At 43.5% G+C, this 19,845-nt stretch overlaps 1 protein-coding gene across 9 annotated transcripts in view; it reads right to left on the bottom strand.

Annotated features, from left to right (window-relative positions):
- Positions 1-542: 542 nt before the first annotated feature.
- Mre11a (MRE11A homolog A, double strand break repair nuclease) overlaps positions 543-19,845 on the bottom strand; it is a 52,472-nt gene continuing 33,169 nt past the window's right edge. For 8 of the 9 annotated variants that reach the window (NM_018736.3, NM_001310728.1, XM_006510048.3 and 5 more), the window contains 7 exons: positions 18,190-18,252; positions 12,311-12,527; positions 11,053-11,133; positions 8,253-8,311; positions 6,707-6,771; positions 4,952-5,027; positions 543-4,061 (listed from right to left, as the gene is read on the bottom strand). In NM_018736.3, coding sequence (NP_061206.1) covers positions 4,005-4,061; positions 4,952-5,027; positions 6,707-6,771; positions 8,253-8,311; positions 11,053-11,133; positions 12,311-12,527; positions 18,190-18,252 — 618 coding nt within the window. In that variant the 3' untranslated portion in view covers positions 543-4,004. The remainder of the gene's footprint in view (positions 4,062-4,951; positions 5,028-6,706; positions 6,772-8,252; positions 8,312-11,052; positions 11,134-12,310; positions 12,528-18,189; positions 18,253-19,845) is intronic. The other variant, XR_379107.3, reaches the window with a different exon arrangement.

Genomic DNA, 19,845 nt, shown 5'->3' with positions numbered 1-19,845 from the left:
TACTCAACTGTACAAGGCCTAGGGTCCTTTAAAAACGGCCTTCACTTCTGACATCCAGGTCCTGCACATCTGAAACAAACTGAAAAGTGGCATTTAAGTCATCTATTGGTAAACAGTGTAGCTAGTCTTTAAAATAGGCAATGCCAGTTTAATATTGAGGGTAACGAGGCAGATGTGGAAGAAAGAGGGTACGGGGTGGGGTGGGGGCCATGTAGCTGGGCAGGAAGGCTCTAGAACACTTGGCTGGAGGGGTGGGTTCTAACCCAGCATAGAGTATTAGCTGTCATGTGAAAAGGATCAGAGAACCAAGTACCTAACTGCTGACAGCTTGTAGCTGAAGAGAGGGTGCAACCAAACACATACACTTGGGTCTGATTTCAATTTCTGGACTTTGGAGAACTTAATGAGATCTAGCAGGAGAGCTAGTGATCTGAAGGACACTCTAATGGCCACAGCCAATCATGTGCCCAATTTTACAAACAACAAATGAAGTGTGGTGTAATCAGGTCCAAGCAAGCTGTTCAAACCAAAAACGTTCAAAATTCAAAAAAAAAACAAATCTTTATTAGATAATTCTTTTGTAATATTTTAATGTCAGCTCTTAAAAATCCTCAAACTACTAATTGGAATTAAATGTCTGACAGAGACAAAAAAGACACCCGCTCAGTTTGGGGAAATATCACTTTATGCCAGGAGATGACTATTATTATTTTTATTTTTATTTATTTATTTATTTAGGTTTTTCAAGACAGGGTTTGTCTGTGTAGCTCTGGCTGTCCTGGAACTCACTCTGTAGACCAGGCTGGCCTCGAACTCAGAAATCCGCCTGCCTCTGCCTCCCAAGTGCTGGGATTAAAGGCATGCGCCAACAGGCCCGGCTAACCAGGAAATCATTTTTACTTCATTTTTCTAGTAAAAGTTTTTTGTTTGTTTGTTTGTTTTTTCCTTTACGTAGACATTGAACTGTTGATTCTCCTTGAATCTTTACATGTAAAACGTATCACATGAGCCATCCTATGTAATGGGTAGGGACAGGTAAAATACGCAGCCTACACGTATGATGGAGGATAGTTACAGCTTTGCTGACTAGATTCTCAGTCACTGCACAAGACTGTGCGGAGATTATCTGCTGTAACCGTCTAAGTGCATACAGCAGCAGAACCAGAGTGCGAGCTCTGAACTGCAGCCATGCATGCTCCTCAGGCATGGCGAGCTCGTGCCACTGGCTCCTGCCCAAGAGGACTCCCTGCACAGGTTAAGGCATGGCTTTTCTATAGTTACTGTCACCAGCAACTTTGAAGGTTTATAAAGATAACATTCACGTGCTCCTAAATTAAACTCTGCTTGCTGTTCAGAGGCTTGCCAGGCAAGCAGCTGGAGGTACAGTGCGCTCGCTCTCCACGCGTACTCACGGGATGCAGAGATGGACTCTTTGGTAAGCTAAAGGACAAAGGTCTCCATTCATCGTGGAGCTATCACATCCTTAAGAGCAAATGGGGCGCTCAAAAATCATCTGGAAGGCTGTTGGGAGTCAGGCCGAATCCTGGCCTTCTCAAGATGGCCCATGAGAGGACAAGAGAGCTCAGTCCTGTGTCGTCCTCACACAACGCACACTTGGCAAGCTCTGGGCTGGGGCCTTGATGGAGTTAAGATTTTGGTTCCTGAGAACTTATCTTTTCCCTCTGAAGAGACTGAATTCATCAGTTCCAAGGCCACTATGTGCTCAGTCTATGATGCCCTTGAGCTACCATGGTACCTTGTGCAACATGGCTTGATTAGCTTCCTGGGACTTCATCCCGTTGTATGGTAACTTTCTGCCTGTGCCCTATTTCCTCACAACACACCATGTAAGATGTACTTCTAAAGAAACCTGCCTGGCATAAAGTCAGCTCTGCAAGACTTCCTGAGCCCAGCGTTCCTATAATCTTTATTTTCCGAACCTGTGCACTCCCTCTCAGAAACCTGTCACTAAAGAACAACTTGTTCCAGGTCCCAAGACTTCATCCAGCTGACACTCACAGGCCTGAAAACTGTCACCAAAGAACCAATGTCAGATCTGTCTAAACAAACCCCAGAGAACTTTGTGGTACACTGATTACACAATGACCTTCAATCAACACTATTTCCCCTTTGTACTTCCCATACTGCCAGGTTATACTGCATGCTGCTCACATGGTAGATTTCCACACTGCCAGGGACTCACTTCCCCTAGCAGCTAGCAGCATCATTTTATACTCTAGCTGAGATTTTTTGTTTTGTTTTGCTTTTTATTTTTCGAGACAGTGTTTCTCTGTATAGGCCTGGCTGTCCTGGAACTCTCTTTGTAGACCAGGCTGTCCTGGAACTCAGAAATCTGCCTGCCTCTGCCTCCCAAGTGCTGGGATTAAAGGTGCGCACCACCGTGCCCGGCTAGCTGAGATTTTTTAATGGAGGAAAAGCCTCACTAACCTTTCCAGGAGACTCTCAGGGACTTTAGTGACCAACCTCACTGTCACTCACCTAGGATCATCTCACTGGCACACAGACAAGGCACCACCTAATGCTGGCTATACCTCAGTGGGTCAGGGAGTACCACCTCCCACTAGCCTCCATCTCACAGAGCCCCTCACTTCATCTCCATTCAATCCACTTCAAGTTTAATGTGATTGAGATGGAGGGTGGGGAGAACTACCCGAAGGGATCTCACAGGACCAGGCCTTGTGCTGTCAATGTTCCCTGCTGACAACCCTGTGCTCACATCAGTTACAAAGCTTGTTCTAAGCAGCTCATTAGCACTGAATTATAGTTCTAACTTAAACCACTTGGTGATTGGTGGTACCGTCAGGTGCTGGGCTTCAAAAACTTGGCAAGTTCCAGACAGGCACTGTTTAGCCCAAGCACTGGTGTCTACAACTATGAAGAACATCATGTTGTCATGCTAGAGGGTTCAGATTTTATCAGAGTGACTGAACACACTTGCCTTATAAAATTAAGACCAGCAGAAGTTTTTAGAGTGTGGGACAGGGAATGAGATTATTTATCTTATCTCAGAAGGGATAACATTTTTATTTATTTCCTTCCTAAAACAAGTAAAAAAATATAAGTGTGCTGTTTCGGTCAGTTCTGGGATCATCCACTCAGAGATGTTTACAGCAACTGAAGCCAGTGTGCTGCTGGTGGAGGAGGTCCGGCACCAACACCGGCAGAAGCTGTACTGCTGCAGTATGGCAGCCTGAACTAACCACAAGGTCAGATGCTGCTTTGCCTAAAAAAGCTTTCCGGTATTTTTAAGAAAACAGAAAAATTCTATTAGCCTTTTCTTCCTGACAAGTATACGAGAAAGAAAAAGAGCTTGTCATTACTGACAGAGCCATCAAGAAAATGAGTCCTGCCCAATGGGCACAGGATCTGAATCTCTGCTATAACATGAATAAAAATCAAAACCAAAACAGCCAAAATGTTCTTAACAAAAACCTTCTACTAATTATTTAAATATAAGACCCTTCTGGTCCTAGTAGACGGTCCTCTAGCAAGCTCTGATATCCACACTTGATAACAAGCAGGGTGCTGGGTGCCCCCCACACAGGAGGGCCTGGCTTTCTGGAGATCTAGGAGATGGTTACAGCACATGCCACTCAAGTCTGTAAGCTTTCCCATCAACTGCTAGCTGTGGCACAGAGGCTGACAGCCTCTGATCATGAAGCAGAAATGAACAACGGAGGGGTTTTCTCTAATCATCATTTAAGAATGGGATTTTAGCCAAGTTCTTACAAGCAGAAAACACAGTTCTGTCAGGAAGTTAATGTTCTCGATATGGCAGAGCAGCCCCAGACAATAACAACCAGGTTAAAGGCTAAGAAGAGCTGCAATCTCCTTATCATTGGGCTAGGAAATGGCTTAAGGGAGTCACCGTTCAGAAAACGATAAAATATAAGCCCAGACTTAAACATCTTCAGCTGTGAAGTCAGTATGTGGTGCTTTGATTTCTTCCTGCATCATGCAATTTCTAAGTTCCATTAAAAACATTATCTTCGGTTTCTTCTTGGGCAACTACTGCTCATGAAAGGGTCATCGTCATCATCCTGAAATGACACAAACGTTATGCTATGTCAGTGACCACTCATCGTCTCTGAGCTAAGAAAGAAACTCTTACAATTAAAATGGTATTAGCAAGTCACATTTATCACATCTATCCCTTTAACTGTGAAATATAAAGGCCCAAGTCAGTTCTCTGTGCATTAGAGTAAAAATCTGCCAGGCAGGACTTGTCTGTCACTGCACATATCTATAACACACAACACATACATTTTCCCAGTCACAAACATTAATCAAAGCAAATGAGGTGTAGGAAAGCAAGGACAGAAACTATCCAAGACATTTCTATCCTATTCGTTCAGTTTCCTCATTGACATTATTATTATTACTAATACTACTGTGTACATGTGTGCCCTCACATGCAGTGTGTGCTCTGCTGGGACAACTTCATGGAGTCCACTCCTCCATGCTACCTTTGTGGGCCTCAGGACTCCCACTTGGGCCACCAGGCTTGTGCAGCAGTCACTTCACCCACTGAGTGTGTACCAATGGCTTCACTTAGACTTATCACTCTATCCGCCCTCTTGGAAATTCAGCCAACAGACAGGAAAGGCACAGTGTGCAGGGAACATTTCACCAAGTCAACCTGAAATGCTTCTACACCAGCATCATCCAACTCTCCAAATATGAACGACAGAAGCTAAATTAAAAAAAGATTAAAAGCCCCAGCTTTGATCCATTAATGGGAGAAGTGAGAGTTGAGTGAACAGTGTGCTTTGAAAGGCCTTTATAGGCAATTGCACCGAGGGCACTCACTTACAGGTCACAGCAAGGCTACCAGAGAGCCTAAAAATATAACTTGCAGAGCCTAGCCAGTGGTCTCCATTTACATCTCATAGACAGTTAGGTAAGAAAAAGCCAGTGACATGATGATCACCTCATCTGATTCAAAGTCTACCCCTTTGGCTGTCTGGCTCTGGGACATCCGTTTGCTAGATGTTGTGCCCGACCACCTGAGGAAGAAAGAAAAACCAAAGACAATGAATGTGAACATTACACAAGCATTCAATTCCATAATAACCACTGAGTACAGACAATACATAGCTCCCTCTAATATATAATTTCGTGTATCTATGTGTACTCAGAGATAATATATTACATACACGCCATATGTATGCATCCTATGGGCTCTGTTTCTGAGGAACCCTAAGAGCAGCACTGTCTGTTTTTCAGTTATTGAATGTTTTTATAGTAAATATTTTCTAATAGAAAAAAAGCCAAAACCATTTCCTATCTATGCTACCCCCTATGCACCTAAATTTCCTCATCTGTCAAATGGGGAAATGTTTGTTCTTTAAAGAGCTATGTGCTAATCTGCTTGAGCACTAAGCCATGGTGTGAGAGCACCACCAAGTGCTGGCTCGTGCCCTGCTGTAGGAGCAGCTCCCGCCACAGCTACAGTGCTGCAGTGCTTTCCCTTCCACCTGCAGCCGCTCAGGAGTGGGGGGCAAGCTCGGCACTCTCCAGGTTTCTCCTGCCATATCCTGTTTGCTCTTTTTCATGAGACTCACAATCAAGAGCCTAAATCACAACGTTTTGCACACAGTTATGAGCTACTTTACTCATCCTTAATGTAGTTAGTTGTATGTGGTCAACCCCTTATAGCATAATTAAGTCACCGAAGTTGCAGCCTATCAGATCTGTTATACACCACCAGACCTAGTAGAATGTCAAAACTGAAAGTGTTAAAAAACAAAAGGGGGCTATAGATTATTTCTTTTTAAAACGATTTTTATTTTATGTATTTGAGTGTTTTGTCTACAGGTATGTATGTGACAAGGTATCTACAATGCCCAGAGGCCAGACAGATACTTTTGGAACTGAAGTTACAAATGGCTGTGAGGTACTAGGAACCAAATCCTAGTTTATCCACAGGAACACCAAGTACACTCCACTACTGTGCCATCATCCTGGGACCCTCAATTATGTTCTTAAGTAGAAATTGTCATTAAGTTTAAAGTAAACAGTATTTGCCCAAAATGTTAATACATAAAAGAAAACAGTGATTTTAAATAAATTTAGTAAATACACCAAAGTAAGCCAATTATTACTCTAGAATAGGTCCAGCTTGCCATATAAGTAATCCAGAGTAAGTTTACAAAAGGAACAGAGGAAGTCCAGACAGCCACATATGTACTCCAAAGTTCAGCCACTTCTCCTATTTAGTAAAGTACTGTGTATATACGGCAGAGAATAATGTAGTGAAAAATAAATCTGAAATCCAGAATTAAGAAAAACATTTTCAGCCAGGCAGTGGTGGCACACGCCTTTAATCCCAGCACTTGGGAGGCAGAGGCAGGCAGATTTCTGCGTTCGAGGCCAGTCTAGTCTACAGAGTGAGTTCCAGGACAGCCAGGACTACACAGAGAAACCCTGTCTCGAAAAACCAAAAAGAAAAGAAAAGCATTTTCCATCTTGAAGGGGACTGGGTAATAAAGACAAGCGGACATGAATCAGAGACTGTTTTTCAGAGGAAATACGTCCAGCAACGCTGAATCATATCTGTTTTTCATTTCTCTACATAATTGCTAGATGAAAAGAATTCTATTTATCTTCTCTAGTATAGAACAATGTATTGCCATAGAATTCCGCATAATTATATTTTTGTTTTCAAAGGGTGTCCCTAGCCTACCTTTGATCAGCCCTGGAATTGGTAGGAAAAATGTCATCTTCGTCAGAGTCATCCACCTCAATGGTCTACAGAAGGGAAGAAACAAAGCAACAGTTCATCTTGACAGACAAATTAAATAACAGAATCTCAAGACACATGCACATATGTGTCCAGCAAATCACATAAACACTTGTGATTAACACAAATCCAGAAGTGCATGTGGCTCAGTGGTAGAGGACCTGCCTAGCAGTGAGGCCCTGGGTTTGATCTTCAGACCTCAAGGAAGAAGGTAAAGGCAGACTGACCCCCACCCCCACCCCCACCAAGGTCCCTCTCCTTTACAAATGTTATTCTTATCCAAGGCCTGTCTTTCCTGGCAGTTCCCAAGCTGTAGCCTCTAAAATACACAGGAGGCTGAGTGACTCGTGCAGTGCAGTGCAGCGCAGCCCTGCCGAGGTTCTGCCCAGGCTCTGATAGGGCAACAGACTGTCAGTGCTTTCACTTCAAGTTTTCTTTTCTTGAGTAGCACAGGCTACTTTCAAACTTGTAATCTTCAGGTTTCTGCCCACTGAGTGTGAAAATTGTTGATCTGTACTACCAAAATCACCTATTAGTTCCATTTTTAAAAGAAAAAATCAGCTCCAATTTTAACTTATTTAAAAGGTATTGGATTACATGGGAAGCAGCAGATAGGTAGATATTTGGTGTTAAGAGCCGACAGAGATATATATACAATTCTACCATGTGTTTTGTATTATCTTGACCCTTGATGGGTATGTGCTATGTTTTCACCTACTAAACTGTTAATGAGGAAGAAGCCAAGGACAAAATTCCAAAAGAGCATCATGCGAGGTCACAGGCTCTGCTACACATCCTGCAGTGCACAGGATATACCTTTACCAAGCAGGACTGCCCAGCACAGGAAGAGTCCTGACCTGGGACTTAAGATTCATGGATTATAACAGTGAGACAGTAAGTCAGAACTATCCTGAATTTGCTTGTAGAATCCCAAGTGGCAGAAAGGCCCATGTTAAATCTTTTTTTTTTTTTTTTTTTTTTTTTTTTTTTTTTGGTTTTTCGAGACAGGGTTTCTCTGTATAGCCCTGGCTGTCCTGGAACTCACTTTGTAGACCAGGCTGGCCTCGAACTTAGAACTCCACCTGCCTCTGCCTCCCAAGTGCTGGAATTAAAGGCGTGCGCCACCACTGCACGGCAAATCTTTAACAGGACACAAGGATCCCGAGCCTCTAGTCTTCTCAGTCTTTAGTTCACAGAAGTATGAAGGAACACCTCCACGTGAGGAACATGCCTCCCACCACACGAGGAATATACTTTCTGAGTTGGGGTTTAGAAGTCAGGGCTCTAGGTCAGTACGGCTGTCTTTTAAAATGCTACCAGATACATGGAACGAATGCACTTGAAGAGAACCAGGGAGCTTTGTTGTTGGCTTCAAGAGTCTGAATAACCATCAAGTTCCCCCCGATGCTGATGTTCACACCACATCCCTATTAGGAAGTCCTAACACACAAAGCACATTATTCAAATCAAGTCAAATCACTTTACTTACCTCTGAGTAATTCTTAGGGGCTACATTTCTAGAAGGCTGTTGTCGGGTAGATCTGAAAGCTAGTATGAAAAAGATGAAATGCCTGTTACATAGTTCTTAAAGTAACTAAAAAAATGTATTCACTTCCTAAGCTCAAGGATTTTAAAATCCTACCTGCAAAATCCTGGAACGATCAATTGGAAAACCATTTGTATACTCTTGGAGTCTGAAAGGATGTAAGACTATATACAGTTGAAGCCCACAGTCTGGCTAGAACTCTCATGGTTTCCCAGCTTGTTCAAATATAGTAGCAAGCAGAATTCATACATACACTCATATTAAAATATTTATAAAACAGGCCTGAAAGATGTAGTCCTGTCACTCAGCCAAGTAAACTACAGTAGCACTCCTAGCCTTCCCAGATGACCAGACATCCTGGGGTTTCCGCAGCCATCTCTATTCTCTCTGTAGCCACACTGGGCACATGAGAACACACCAGAGGGGAATTCTGCAAATCATACATCCTTGACTCCCTGATAAAGCTTTCTGTAAACCCTCACATTTTTGCTTTACAGACACCTAAGCTTTTGCTAACCTTGCCTCTTCTCTGCCATTTAATATCAAACTGTGCAATAGATTCAAACACCTCGGCAGTGTTTGCTTTCTCCTATGTATGATCAATTGCTAGCATCAGATGTAGCTTTTCCAAGACAACCTCCACTCTAAACTGGGCAAAGGGAGACAGTTAAATAGTCAGACGCCTAACATCCCTAGTCTGGAGCCTTCAGCAATCTTTCTACACAGCCCAACTTTATCACTGCTCCCATTTCCCGCCTCAGGTTTCTGTGTCCGATCTGGTGATGTCTGAGAGGAAGATGAAAGGCAGAAGCCCAGGTCTCATCTGCCCTCTCACTCACAGGCCTCACCCTACTTTCTACAATGGAGAAGAAGCAGGTCACATGAACAGAAAGCCAGAGAGCGCCGTGCTTTCAGAGAATGCTGTCGGCACTTACTCATGATTCCTAAATCCTGAGGTACTGGAAATCAAGGAAACTTTCTTTTGCTCCCTGTGGACAGCCAGCAATGAAGGAGTGCTTATGAAAGAAGGCAACTTTTATCAGAAGACACTGTTTTGTCAGGAAGGCCCCGTGCCTTGGTAGGTCAGGGGTCTGCTTCTAGAACTGGACCCACTCTGACTTTTTAGCTAGCAGCCACTGCCAAGTTGCTTGGCTTATTCAAGTCTCACTTTCCACACCTGTAAAGCAGTGCCAATATTTCACACAGAAAACTGTTGAAAGGGTAAAGAGGTGCTTAATGCAAATTGCTTTGGCAAGTGCCTGGCAGGCAGCAGGCACTCTCACACAGAATCAGCATGAAAACGAATGGAGTGACTCAGGGAAGTAAGGCACGTGGGAAGGCAGTGGCCACAAGGTGTCTTTTCTCTGCTCAGTCACCATCCTCTGCTGAATAACTTCAGTGGAAAAACTCTAGCTGTCAACTCCTAATTTCAGCAGCTGTTGGCTACTCAAGTGACAATAATGGTGTAATTATTGTAACTCAAAAAATAAAAGAAATAATTGAAAAAAACATGAAAAGATAAAAATAGAAAAAGGAAAATCTCTTGAAACGTACTATAATAAAATCATTTTGTGTATTCACACTAAAAAAAAAAAAAACTCAGGGCTGGTGAGATGGCTCAGTGGGTAAGAGCACCCGACTGCTCTTCCGAAGGTCCAGAGTTCAAATCCCAGCAACCACATGGTGCCTCACAACCATCTGTAATGAGATCTGACACCCTCTTCTGGAGTGTCTGAAGACAGCTACAGTGTACTTACATATAGTAAAAATAAATAAATCTTTAAAAAAAAAAAAAAAACTCAGTCCACGTTTTGGGAACAAAGGAAACTAATGGGAGTGAGGAGGTGACAAGAGGATGGGTGGGAAACCGGCAAGTGGTGGCGCAATCCTTTAATCCCAGCACTTGGAAGGCAGAGGCAGGCGGATTTCTGAGTTTGAGGCCAGCCTGGTCTACAGAGTGAGTTCCAGGACAGCCAGAGAAACCCTGTCTCAAACAAACAAACAAACAAACAAACAAACAAAACAAAACAAAAAAAAAGGATGGGTGGGGACATGTCAACCCAGACAGAAGTTCAAGAGCACAGCAGAGTGTCATGACACACCAGTGCACATACCTCTACACAGCCCAATGAGTCCTAAACAGGATAACCACCACCACGACCACCACCACCACCACCACCACCACCACAAGTAAGACCACAGAGAGTAAGCTGAGGGAAAAAGAGGTTTTACTTTAAGGAAAGGTAACAGCTGATACCTTCCAACAATGAAAACAGGAAGAGTTCCTTTAATTAAGGTGAGTATACACACTGGTATCAAGGAATGTTTCACACAAAACCATTAACCCTGAATGAGAAAGGGCAGGCTGGGCTGAGGCACTGGTTTAGCCACTGAGCCTAGTATCATGCTGAGCTCACTGGGGCTTTGGCAGGGAAGCATACACACTTCAACACTCTGTTTTTGTAGTCCACCATTTCCTATTTTTTATAGTAATAAGCTCTTGAAGGTGCCTCCTGATGCACCAGACATTGGGATCTACTTGTTTTATCCATGGAATTACTCAGCTCAGCTCAGCTCAGTCCCCCACGCACACTGCAAAGCTGCCTCTCCAAGCCTAAGAACTATTTCTCCAGAGTGTTTTAGCCTGACATCTCAATGGCTGCTACTACAGTGAGTGCAGTTACCAGGGAGGCGCCTTCAACCTTCCTGGGATGGAAAATATAAGCTACAGCTCTGTACTCACCGTCTATAATGGACATGTTTCTAGATGTTGATGAGGTGGCCTTTGAGCTCCTGCCTCGAGTAGTGATCTCCAGCCCAGTGTCTGCAAGAGGAATCACAGTGGTCAGGAACCTCCCTCTGCACAATGCAGAAGGGAGAGCTCACTAACAAACAGTGCACAGAAAGCCAGCAGCACATACAAAACAGAGTCTGAGCGTCAGATTTCAGACTGTCCTTAGTCACCCTGGTCCTCGGTTACGCTTTAGGACACAAGCTGTAAGTGTAAAGATGATAAAACAACCACAGACTGATTCTTCAGAGCTCTTTTTTGATTTGTTTGTTTTTCCGAGACAGGTCTCACCATGTAGCTCTAGCTGCATGGGAACTTACTATGTAGACCAAGCTCACAGAAATCTGAGTGTGCACTACCATGCCTGGCTCTTCAAAGCTCTTATAGTAAGTCATTCTTTATGTTACCAGCTCAGGTTCCCTAGGATAAAATATTCTTTTTACATTTTTTAAATTTTTATGTGTATGTGTGATGATGCAAGTTTATGGCCTCACATGTATGCAGGATCCTGTAGAGCAGAAACAAGCATAGGATCCCCTGGAACTGAAGTTATAGACAGTTGTGAGCTGCCATGTAGGTGCTGGGAATTGAACCCAGGTCATCTAGAAGAACAGCTAGTGCTTTTAACCCCAGAGCCATGTACCCAGCCCTCCATGGACAAATATTCAATGAAGAACAATTCCTACTGAAAGATTTATGGACTATACTAGGAAATCACTGGATGGCAATGCTCTGTCATCTGGACCATCCAGAACTACAGTACCAGTGATGACAGCAGTGCTGTGACAGCCTTTAGAAGGTAAGCTGTTTAGTGTCCTTTTCACTCTTAAACAAGCTCAGAGAGACTAACATGTAAGTACTTTATCTCCTGATAGTAGCAATATTTCTCTGATCTAGAATTGTGATTTGCTAGCCACTTCCTTCATTCACATTTGTCAATCATTATTCCTCCATACATGAGAGAATATATACAGGAGAAGTATACAGTGAGGCTCTTAATTATAACTTAAAAACAACTAAAACCCTATGGCTGCACACAGCCAGTTACAAACTGTCCAAGTTCTACTACAGGTAGCTGTTACACATCACAAAAATAACAACTGTTTTAGAAACAAAACCTCCTAATTCAATTCTGACCAAAGGACACAACTTGGCCCTTCTCTTGTAGCTTGCAAGTTTGCATTGTTGAAAGACAAAGATGGGTGCTGACCTCGGCCTCTCTGAGAGCCTCCTCTAGGTGCCGAGCTCTGCCCTCTGGCTCCTCTTCGCCCTCGGCCTCGGCCTCGGCCTCTGCTCGGCACTGCTGACAGGCTGTCATCAGAGTCATTTGCTGTCTGCTCCGATGTATCAAAGCTCAGGTCCTCAGCACTAAAGGCTGAGGTGGAGGTCTCTGACTGTGATCTGAGGGCCCGGGCTCTGCTCATGGCCTGGGCAGCAGAGATGGCACATCAGCAGACAGCATCATACCCACCTCTCATTCAGTCATATCAACCCACTAACTAACTCAGTGTGCTATACAGATGTGGGAGGAGTGTCTCACACTGCCTTACCTTACCTGTGCTGCCACCCGCAGGAGACCTCTTACGAGGGTCTCCAAGAAAACTCGGGTTTGTACTCAGCACTTCTAGAACCAAAGAAGAGGCTGAAGATCACTCAGCATCCCACACAATGTTTGTAAAAGACAGTCATGAGCTTCTTTTTTAGAATGAGCTCTTAATTAAAAAGAGAAAGAAAAAACCATGACATTTTAGGGTGCATTTATTTTCTTTCTGATTTTTAAATATGGCAATTTCCTCTAAAATAAATTTTATATCCAGAAACACATGGATAATAAGTTGTTATCTTGTTTTATATATATATAACAATATATATATATATAACAATATATATAACAATATATATATATATATATATATAGTTATAAAAAGACTGAGAAAGGAGCTGGAGAGATGGCTCAGTGGTAAAGAGCACTGACTGCACTTCCAGAGGTCCAGAGTTTAATTCCCAGCAACCACATGGTGGCTCACAACCATCTGTAATGGGATCTAATGTCCTCTTCTAGTGTGTCTACAGTGTACTTACATAAAAAAAAAAAAAAAAAAGAGAAAGAAAAAGAAAAAAAGACTGAGAAAGAATCTTAGAACTAAGCATATCTACTTTCTTTATTTTATAAGAAATCATTTACAAAAGACAAATTTGAGATTTAGCCAAACACTAACTCTAAACGGATTTTTTTTTTAAATTAAAAATAGAATGAAAGCAAATGTGCCCTGACCTCTTCACTGAGATCTGTCAAAACATAAAAGAGAGAAGAAACCCCAAACAGGTTTTAATAAAACTAGAAAACAATTCCACCCCCCACCCCCACCCCTCCTCCCCGCTTCTGAAGAGTAAATACAGGCATCTGGGGAAAGCCGAACAGTGGGGAGTCACAATGCTGAGGCACAGCCCCACAGCAGACATAAGGCAAGTTATAAAGCGGTCTGATAGCAGGAGACCAGGGACTCCTCAAGCTCTAACAGGACCACTGGCATCAAGAGAGGTGGGGAGCACTAAATGAGATGGGTAGCAAGTAGGCAAGCTAGGAGTGGATGAGGACTGAAGCTGTAGGATATGAGGTACAAAGGAGGTAGGTTAATTCAGTTTCCAAAAAGCTAGGGAAAAGTTGAGGAGATAGCTCAGTAGACAGAGTGCTTGCTTTGGAAGCATAAGGATGTGAGTTCAAGCCCAGCACCCATGTGAAAGGCACGTACAGTGATCCCAACTTATAATTCCAACACTCGGGAGCCCAAAAAGGCAGGATCACTAGGCTCATGGCCAGCAAGATGTGCTGTCTCGGGGCGGGCAGGAGTGGCTAGGGAGCCGGTTTGATGGGTAAAGCGCTTGCTGTACAAGCATGAGGACCTGAGTGTGGGTCCAGAACCCACACTAAACGTCTGGGTGCCACTCATGCGTCTACTATCACGGCGCTGGGAAGAGGCAGACAATCTCTGCAGCATGTGAGCCTGCAGCTTAGTCTAATCAGTAAGCTCCAGGTTCAGTGAGAGACCCTGTCTCAAAAAATAAGGGAGAAAGCCATAGAGGAAGACACCCCACATTGATCTCTGGCCCCACGTGCACAAATAAACACATGTAAAGTAGCAGCATCTAAGAAAAACATTCAAGACTGTCCTCTGCATACATGTCCACACACAAACACATACACACATATGCACATAAGTAGAAAATAAATGAGTTGTAATGCAGGTCCTGAAAACAACCTAGAGCCCCAAGGAAAAAAACAGATGCCACCAACAGTCTAATCATCCAAGACTATTTTGTGAAAATTGCTTAAAAATACTACTCTGGAGCTGGAAAGATGGCTCAAGGTTAAGAGCACCAGCTGTTGGTGCAGAGGATTTTGGTTAGATTCCTAACACCCACAGGCAGCTCACAACCATCTCCATTTTCAGGAAGTTCAACTCCCTCTTCTGGTCTGTTTGGATACTAGGCAAGCATGTGGCACAGACGTAAATGCAGGCAAAACACCCATACACACAAAGTTAAAAACAAAACAACATAACAAACAGGTAAAAATCCCAAACATCATCCAGATACCAAGAAAGCTTTACAGTTGAGCTGAGCTAAATTTCCAAAGAACAAGCTCACTGCCATTGCAGTAGTGCTGTAGCCCAGAACAAGCACCACAGCCAGCCTAAGGCAGAGACAGCACTGAACATATACAGAGAAGACAACCATCCGGTATTCATGAATACAGCAGAGCCAAGGAATACCTGCAAGGCTGGCATGCAGGTGACAGGATCTGCAGAGTGATAGCAGGTCAGGGACCCATACATACTAATATACCTCACATGAACAGAACACAAGGACGAGGCCCCACATTTCCCCTCTCTAGACGCCAAAAGCCTTAACTCCCCACTACCCCTTATTTAAGCAACAGGCTTCAGGAATAGGTGGAGACTTCTACATGACTACATTTTTTTTTTTTCCAAGACAGGATTTCTCTGTGTAGCCCTGGCTGTCCTGGAACTCACTCTGTAGACCAGGCTGGCCTCGAACTCAGAAATCCGCCTGCCTCTGCCTCCCGAGTGCTGGGATTAAAGGCGTGCGACACCACTGCTTTACATGACTAAATTTGAGGGTGGATGGAAAGAGAAAGAGGAGGAGGAAGAGAGCACACAGAGAAGTAGGAGTTACCCTCTAGCCCACTATAAGTTGGTACGTCACATGAATGCTTTACATACATTAAAAAACTGTTCATAGAGATAGAGAATTTAGCTCAATGGTATAACACTTGCCTAGCAAGTGCAAGGACCTGGGTTCAGTCCTCAGTTCTAGGAGCAGGGTGTGGGGAATGTTCATTCACTGCTCAAAAAGAGAAGCATCAAACACAGCATCCCTTGAGATTCCTAAAGATCAAACCTCTAGTATCGGAAGAAGCTGAGGGATGATGGAAATGTGTACTCAGACCCCAGGGATGAGAAGGCAAGCTAGCACAGCACCTCTATAGCAGCAGCCATGGGTAACAGCACTTAAGCCCTGTCCCACTGTGATGCTTATTTGTAAGTAATAAACCACCATTTCCAAATGGTCTATTTTTGTTTGTCTAAATACCATCTTTATTTTCCTTTTCTCAAATGTTACAGTCAAACAATGTTCTAATTTACTATTTCTGCACAACAGCTTTAAGTTACTGGCTATAGGACTTATTCTCCATCCTAAACTGAAACTCTACCCATTCTCTACTCCCAAGTCCCTGGGAACCCCAGTTCTCCTCCATCCCTGTGACAGAATAACACAGTACCACATACAGATGAAATATTACATTAGTCCATTGGAATCTGGCTCTCTCCCACTCAGTGTGTGTTCAGATTCCATGAACACTGGAGCATGTGTTAGACTGTAATGATGTGGTAACATTTCCCTGCAGGAAGATACCACATTTTGCTCATCCAGTGACCTGCTGTGTCTGACTTGGCTACTGTCAGTCTTACTCTAGGAGCACTAACAGCTGAGTATTCATTTGAGGCTCCACCTCCAATCCCTTTGCTGTTTACTTAAGCCTGTGCTTTCTCTTTCTAGGAGTGGCCATGTTGCTTTGTACCCCAGGGCATCAGGTCCCACTTAGACCAGGAATTATGGAGCTCCAGGCTGCACAATAGGTGCCAATCCCGACCCTTGTTCTGCTCTGTTCACATTCTCATTCTCTCCCTGGGTCTCACAGTTGCTTCTCTAATGTGTGTGGTGTCAAGTCTCTGCATTGTGAATACTTAGAATCCTTAAGTGCTGACAGAGCACTTGAAAACCTCTGAAAAGATGACAAGCCAAGGCTTTTGTCCATTTTCAAGTTGCTGTTACTGTTGAATTTAAGAAGCCATTTTTAAATGCCATGTGGACACCAATCCTTGTATGTATGATTTGTAAGCCCTTCCTTCCACCCTGTGAATCCCTTCACTCTGGGTTAGGAGTGGCATCACATTTTGAAAGGGTGTACCAACCCCGTCTAAATTCAGAAAGGACCTAAGAATTTGTAAGCTAGGAAAAAAAAAGGAGCGTGTCAGACTAAGAACTAAGTGCTTAGAACTAAGTGCTAAGTGTTTATAGGACCATAAGAGAAAGCAGTGCACAGGACGGAGATCATGGCAGCCGACAAACCCAATCTTTACTGGCTGGTCTTAGTCCTAGGTTTCCAAGTCAACTTGTGCCTAAAAAAATTCTGAGTTTTCCCCATGTGAACAAGTAGCTCTATGGTATGCATTTTTTAATTTGTCTGTAAAAATAACTAATGTATAGTAATAGGATTCATATTCAAGGCTCAGAAATTCTGACAAAGCTGTGTATTACATCTTGAGAAATGTCAACTCTATTACTCAAGTTGAGTAGGACTCTGAGGCTGAAAACCCTGTCAGCACCCACAGCATTCTGGAGCTGTTTATTGCTATGATTTAATATATTTTCCAGACTCCATATGCTGTAAACTTTATGCAGAAAGCCACACCTATCAAGAGTATGGAGTGGCCACTGCATGAGGAAAGGCCTCATGAGTGGATTAATCTATTCACGAGATCAATGGACTCAAAAGTTACACAGGCAGGCAATGGCTCTGTTCTGAAAGAAAGCCAGGTCGCTCACTCCCCACCAAGCCATGAGATTTGACAAGTCAGAGCCCTCCAGGAAGACTCTAACTAGATGCTGGCACCATGCTCTCTGGCCTTCCCAGCTTCTAGTACTATGAGCTCAAACATTTTTCTATCCTTTATGAATTACATGGTCTCAGGCACTTTGATACAGCAACAGAAAATCGACTAAAAAGCCCAGGAAATCCTGTTACCTGCAAATGTTTTAAAAATATAGCAAAGTTTTAAGCTTTGAAGTTTGAACACGAAACGTTCCATTTCCATATAAAATATGCACAATTCCTTTTTTGCTGTTTTGGTGGTGATAAGGATGCTGAGAAGGCACCTGACCCCTGAGCCATGCCCTCAGCCCAGCTCTTATCCTTTTAAAAAGACTAATGAGCTTAATGAGGAGACTCCTGTGGTCAAAGACCATACCTGTCCATACTCTTCTACACTTGTACTCCTAGAAGGATACTCATAACAACCATGAAAACCATTCAGACAAAGCCTCGGGAGTCATTAATATGTGAAATAACCACAAAACAGTGACAATGATCAAAACACAGAACACACAACCAGAAAACAAACGTGCACATTTCAATGTTGAGGTGACCATAACCGTCAGAAGTCCGGAACGTCAGTAAACAGCTTCAAATCTACCTCTCTTGACACTTGAAGAGACTCAAGAGGATTCCGACATTTTAACTCAGAAATATCATGTTATTTTCAATACTGAGGATTTCTCTCTGAATCTGTGCTCATCACATGTGCAAATACATTTTAACAAGAGCAGAAAGGAGAAAAGCAGTGACAGTCACACACTTGTCCCCGGAGGTGACCTGAGCTCCAATCAGCCAATGTTAGTCAGAGTGTTCACTTCTAGACACAACATACCCTTGGGCAGTCTGTCTAACTGTACCCACTGGCACACACCAACCTACAAACACAGTATGCTGCAGCTGTCAATTACCTCTCGAACTTCATCATCTTCTTCGTTGGTATTTCTCTGTCTGCTTTCTCGGAAACGTCGGACCTAGACCACAACAGAGAAAGTCAGACACTGTATATTCTACCAGCAGAGCACCATCAGAATCAGGTGACAGAGGACAGACTCACGGGCAACTTGATGGTTTTCAGTCCATGCAAATCAAAGCCTAAAGTGCCCATAGAACTCTCCTAGAAGAGCAGGGCAGAAAATGGGAGTTTTGCTTGGGAGATCTGTGCTTCATACTCGAGGAACAGGCCATACACTGTGCAAGTCTGCAGCTGAGAAAGGAAGGCTTTGGAGGAACTCGTGAGGGAGGGTCACCACCAAAGCCATGAAGCTGGGTGAAGCTAGAAAGTGGGGATGCAGATAGATGGGTCTAAGGACTAAACTCTGGGAAGTCCAGCTTGAGAGGATGGAGAGATGAAAGTTACCAGGAAAGGGAATACTCCATCAAGGAGGGAAGAAAGCATGCCCAATGTGTGGGAGTCCTTTAAGACCTGTAAGATAAAAGTGTCTCGAGAAGTTTGGCAGCAGTCACAGCAGGTCCCTGACAGGAGTGCTGGCAAAAGGACTCACTGGAAACCTTGACAAGAGCAGTGGAACTGTGGATCAAAAGCCAGTATGAGAGCCAGGCACAGTGGTACACATCTTTAATCCCAGCACTCAGGAGGCAGAAGCAGCTGGATCCCATTGAGTACTAGGCCAACCTGGTCTACATAGCAAGTAGTGAGTAGCCAAGGTTACACAGAGAGAGAGAGATCCTCTCTCAGAAAAAAAAAGGTTGACGGAGTAAGGCATGGTGCTTTGGGTACCAAAAATGCTGTTCACACAGAACAGCATGTGGAGCAAGAAGATTACATCAGGTAGGAGGCAAACTGGAAGACACTGTTTTAATCCTTACAACCGTGGAGGAGTATTACTCCATTTTACAGATAAGGTACTGAGAGCTTAGAGAATTCAAGAATCAACACACAGATAAGGCTTCTGATTTTGAGCCTCGATAGTCTAGAGGCCATGCTCTTGGCTACCATGATACAGAGACACAAAGACAGAAACACACACTGTGTAAAGACAAACCAACTGCCTCAACACATCTAGAGTCACAGAGTGAGTGGCACTGAGTCCATGGAGCTGCTCTGACTGAACAGCACTGGGCAATGAATGATCCTATTTACACCTAACACAGCAGGCTTTAGGAGGGCCATGCTAAACACACTAAGATGAGAGGTAAGGGACTGCATCTATGAAATAGTGTTTTGTTCTATAGAGAAGGTAACCTCATGGAATACAGATCTGTAACCAAGATACTTGCCAGTGTGTTTGGAACCTCAAAGTATCTATTGACACTCATTCATGATATGAAACTATAAAGTCACTGTGTGCATCTCTGCATCCTTACAGTCCGGTTTGCCTGTAACGTTATACTCAACATACTTTTCCATGGCTTTCAAACACATACTTTGTGTTTATTTAAGACAGGGTTTTCTGTAGCCCAGGCTGGCCTGGAACTCATTATGTAGTGAGGATGACCTTGACCCCCATCCTCCTCCGTCTACCTTCTCAGCTCTGGAGTTATGGGCATGCCATTGCACCTGGCCAAAATCACGATACCTAATAGCTTATTCTCACATAATCCTT

This window comes from Mus musculus, chromosome 9, assembly GCF_000001635.26.
Source record: "Mus musculus strain C57BL/6J chromosome 9, GRCm38.p6 C57BL/6J".
Taxonomy (NCBI): domain Eukaryota; kingdom Metazoa; phylum Chordata; class Mammalia; order Rodentia; family Muridae; genus Mus; species Mus musculus.
Note: the sequence above shows the minus strand (reverse complement) of the source record. Positions and strands in the feature narration are given on the sequence as shown.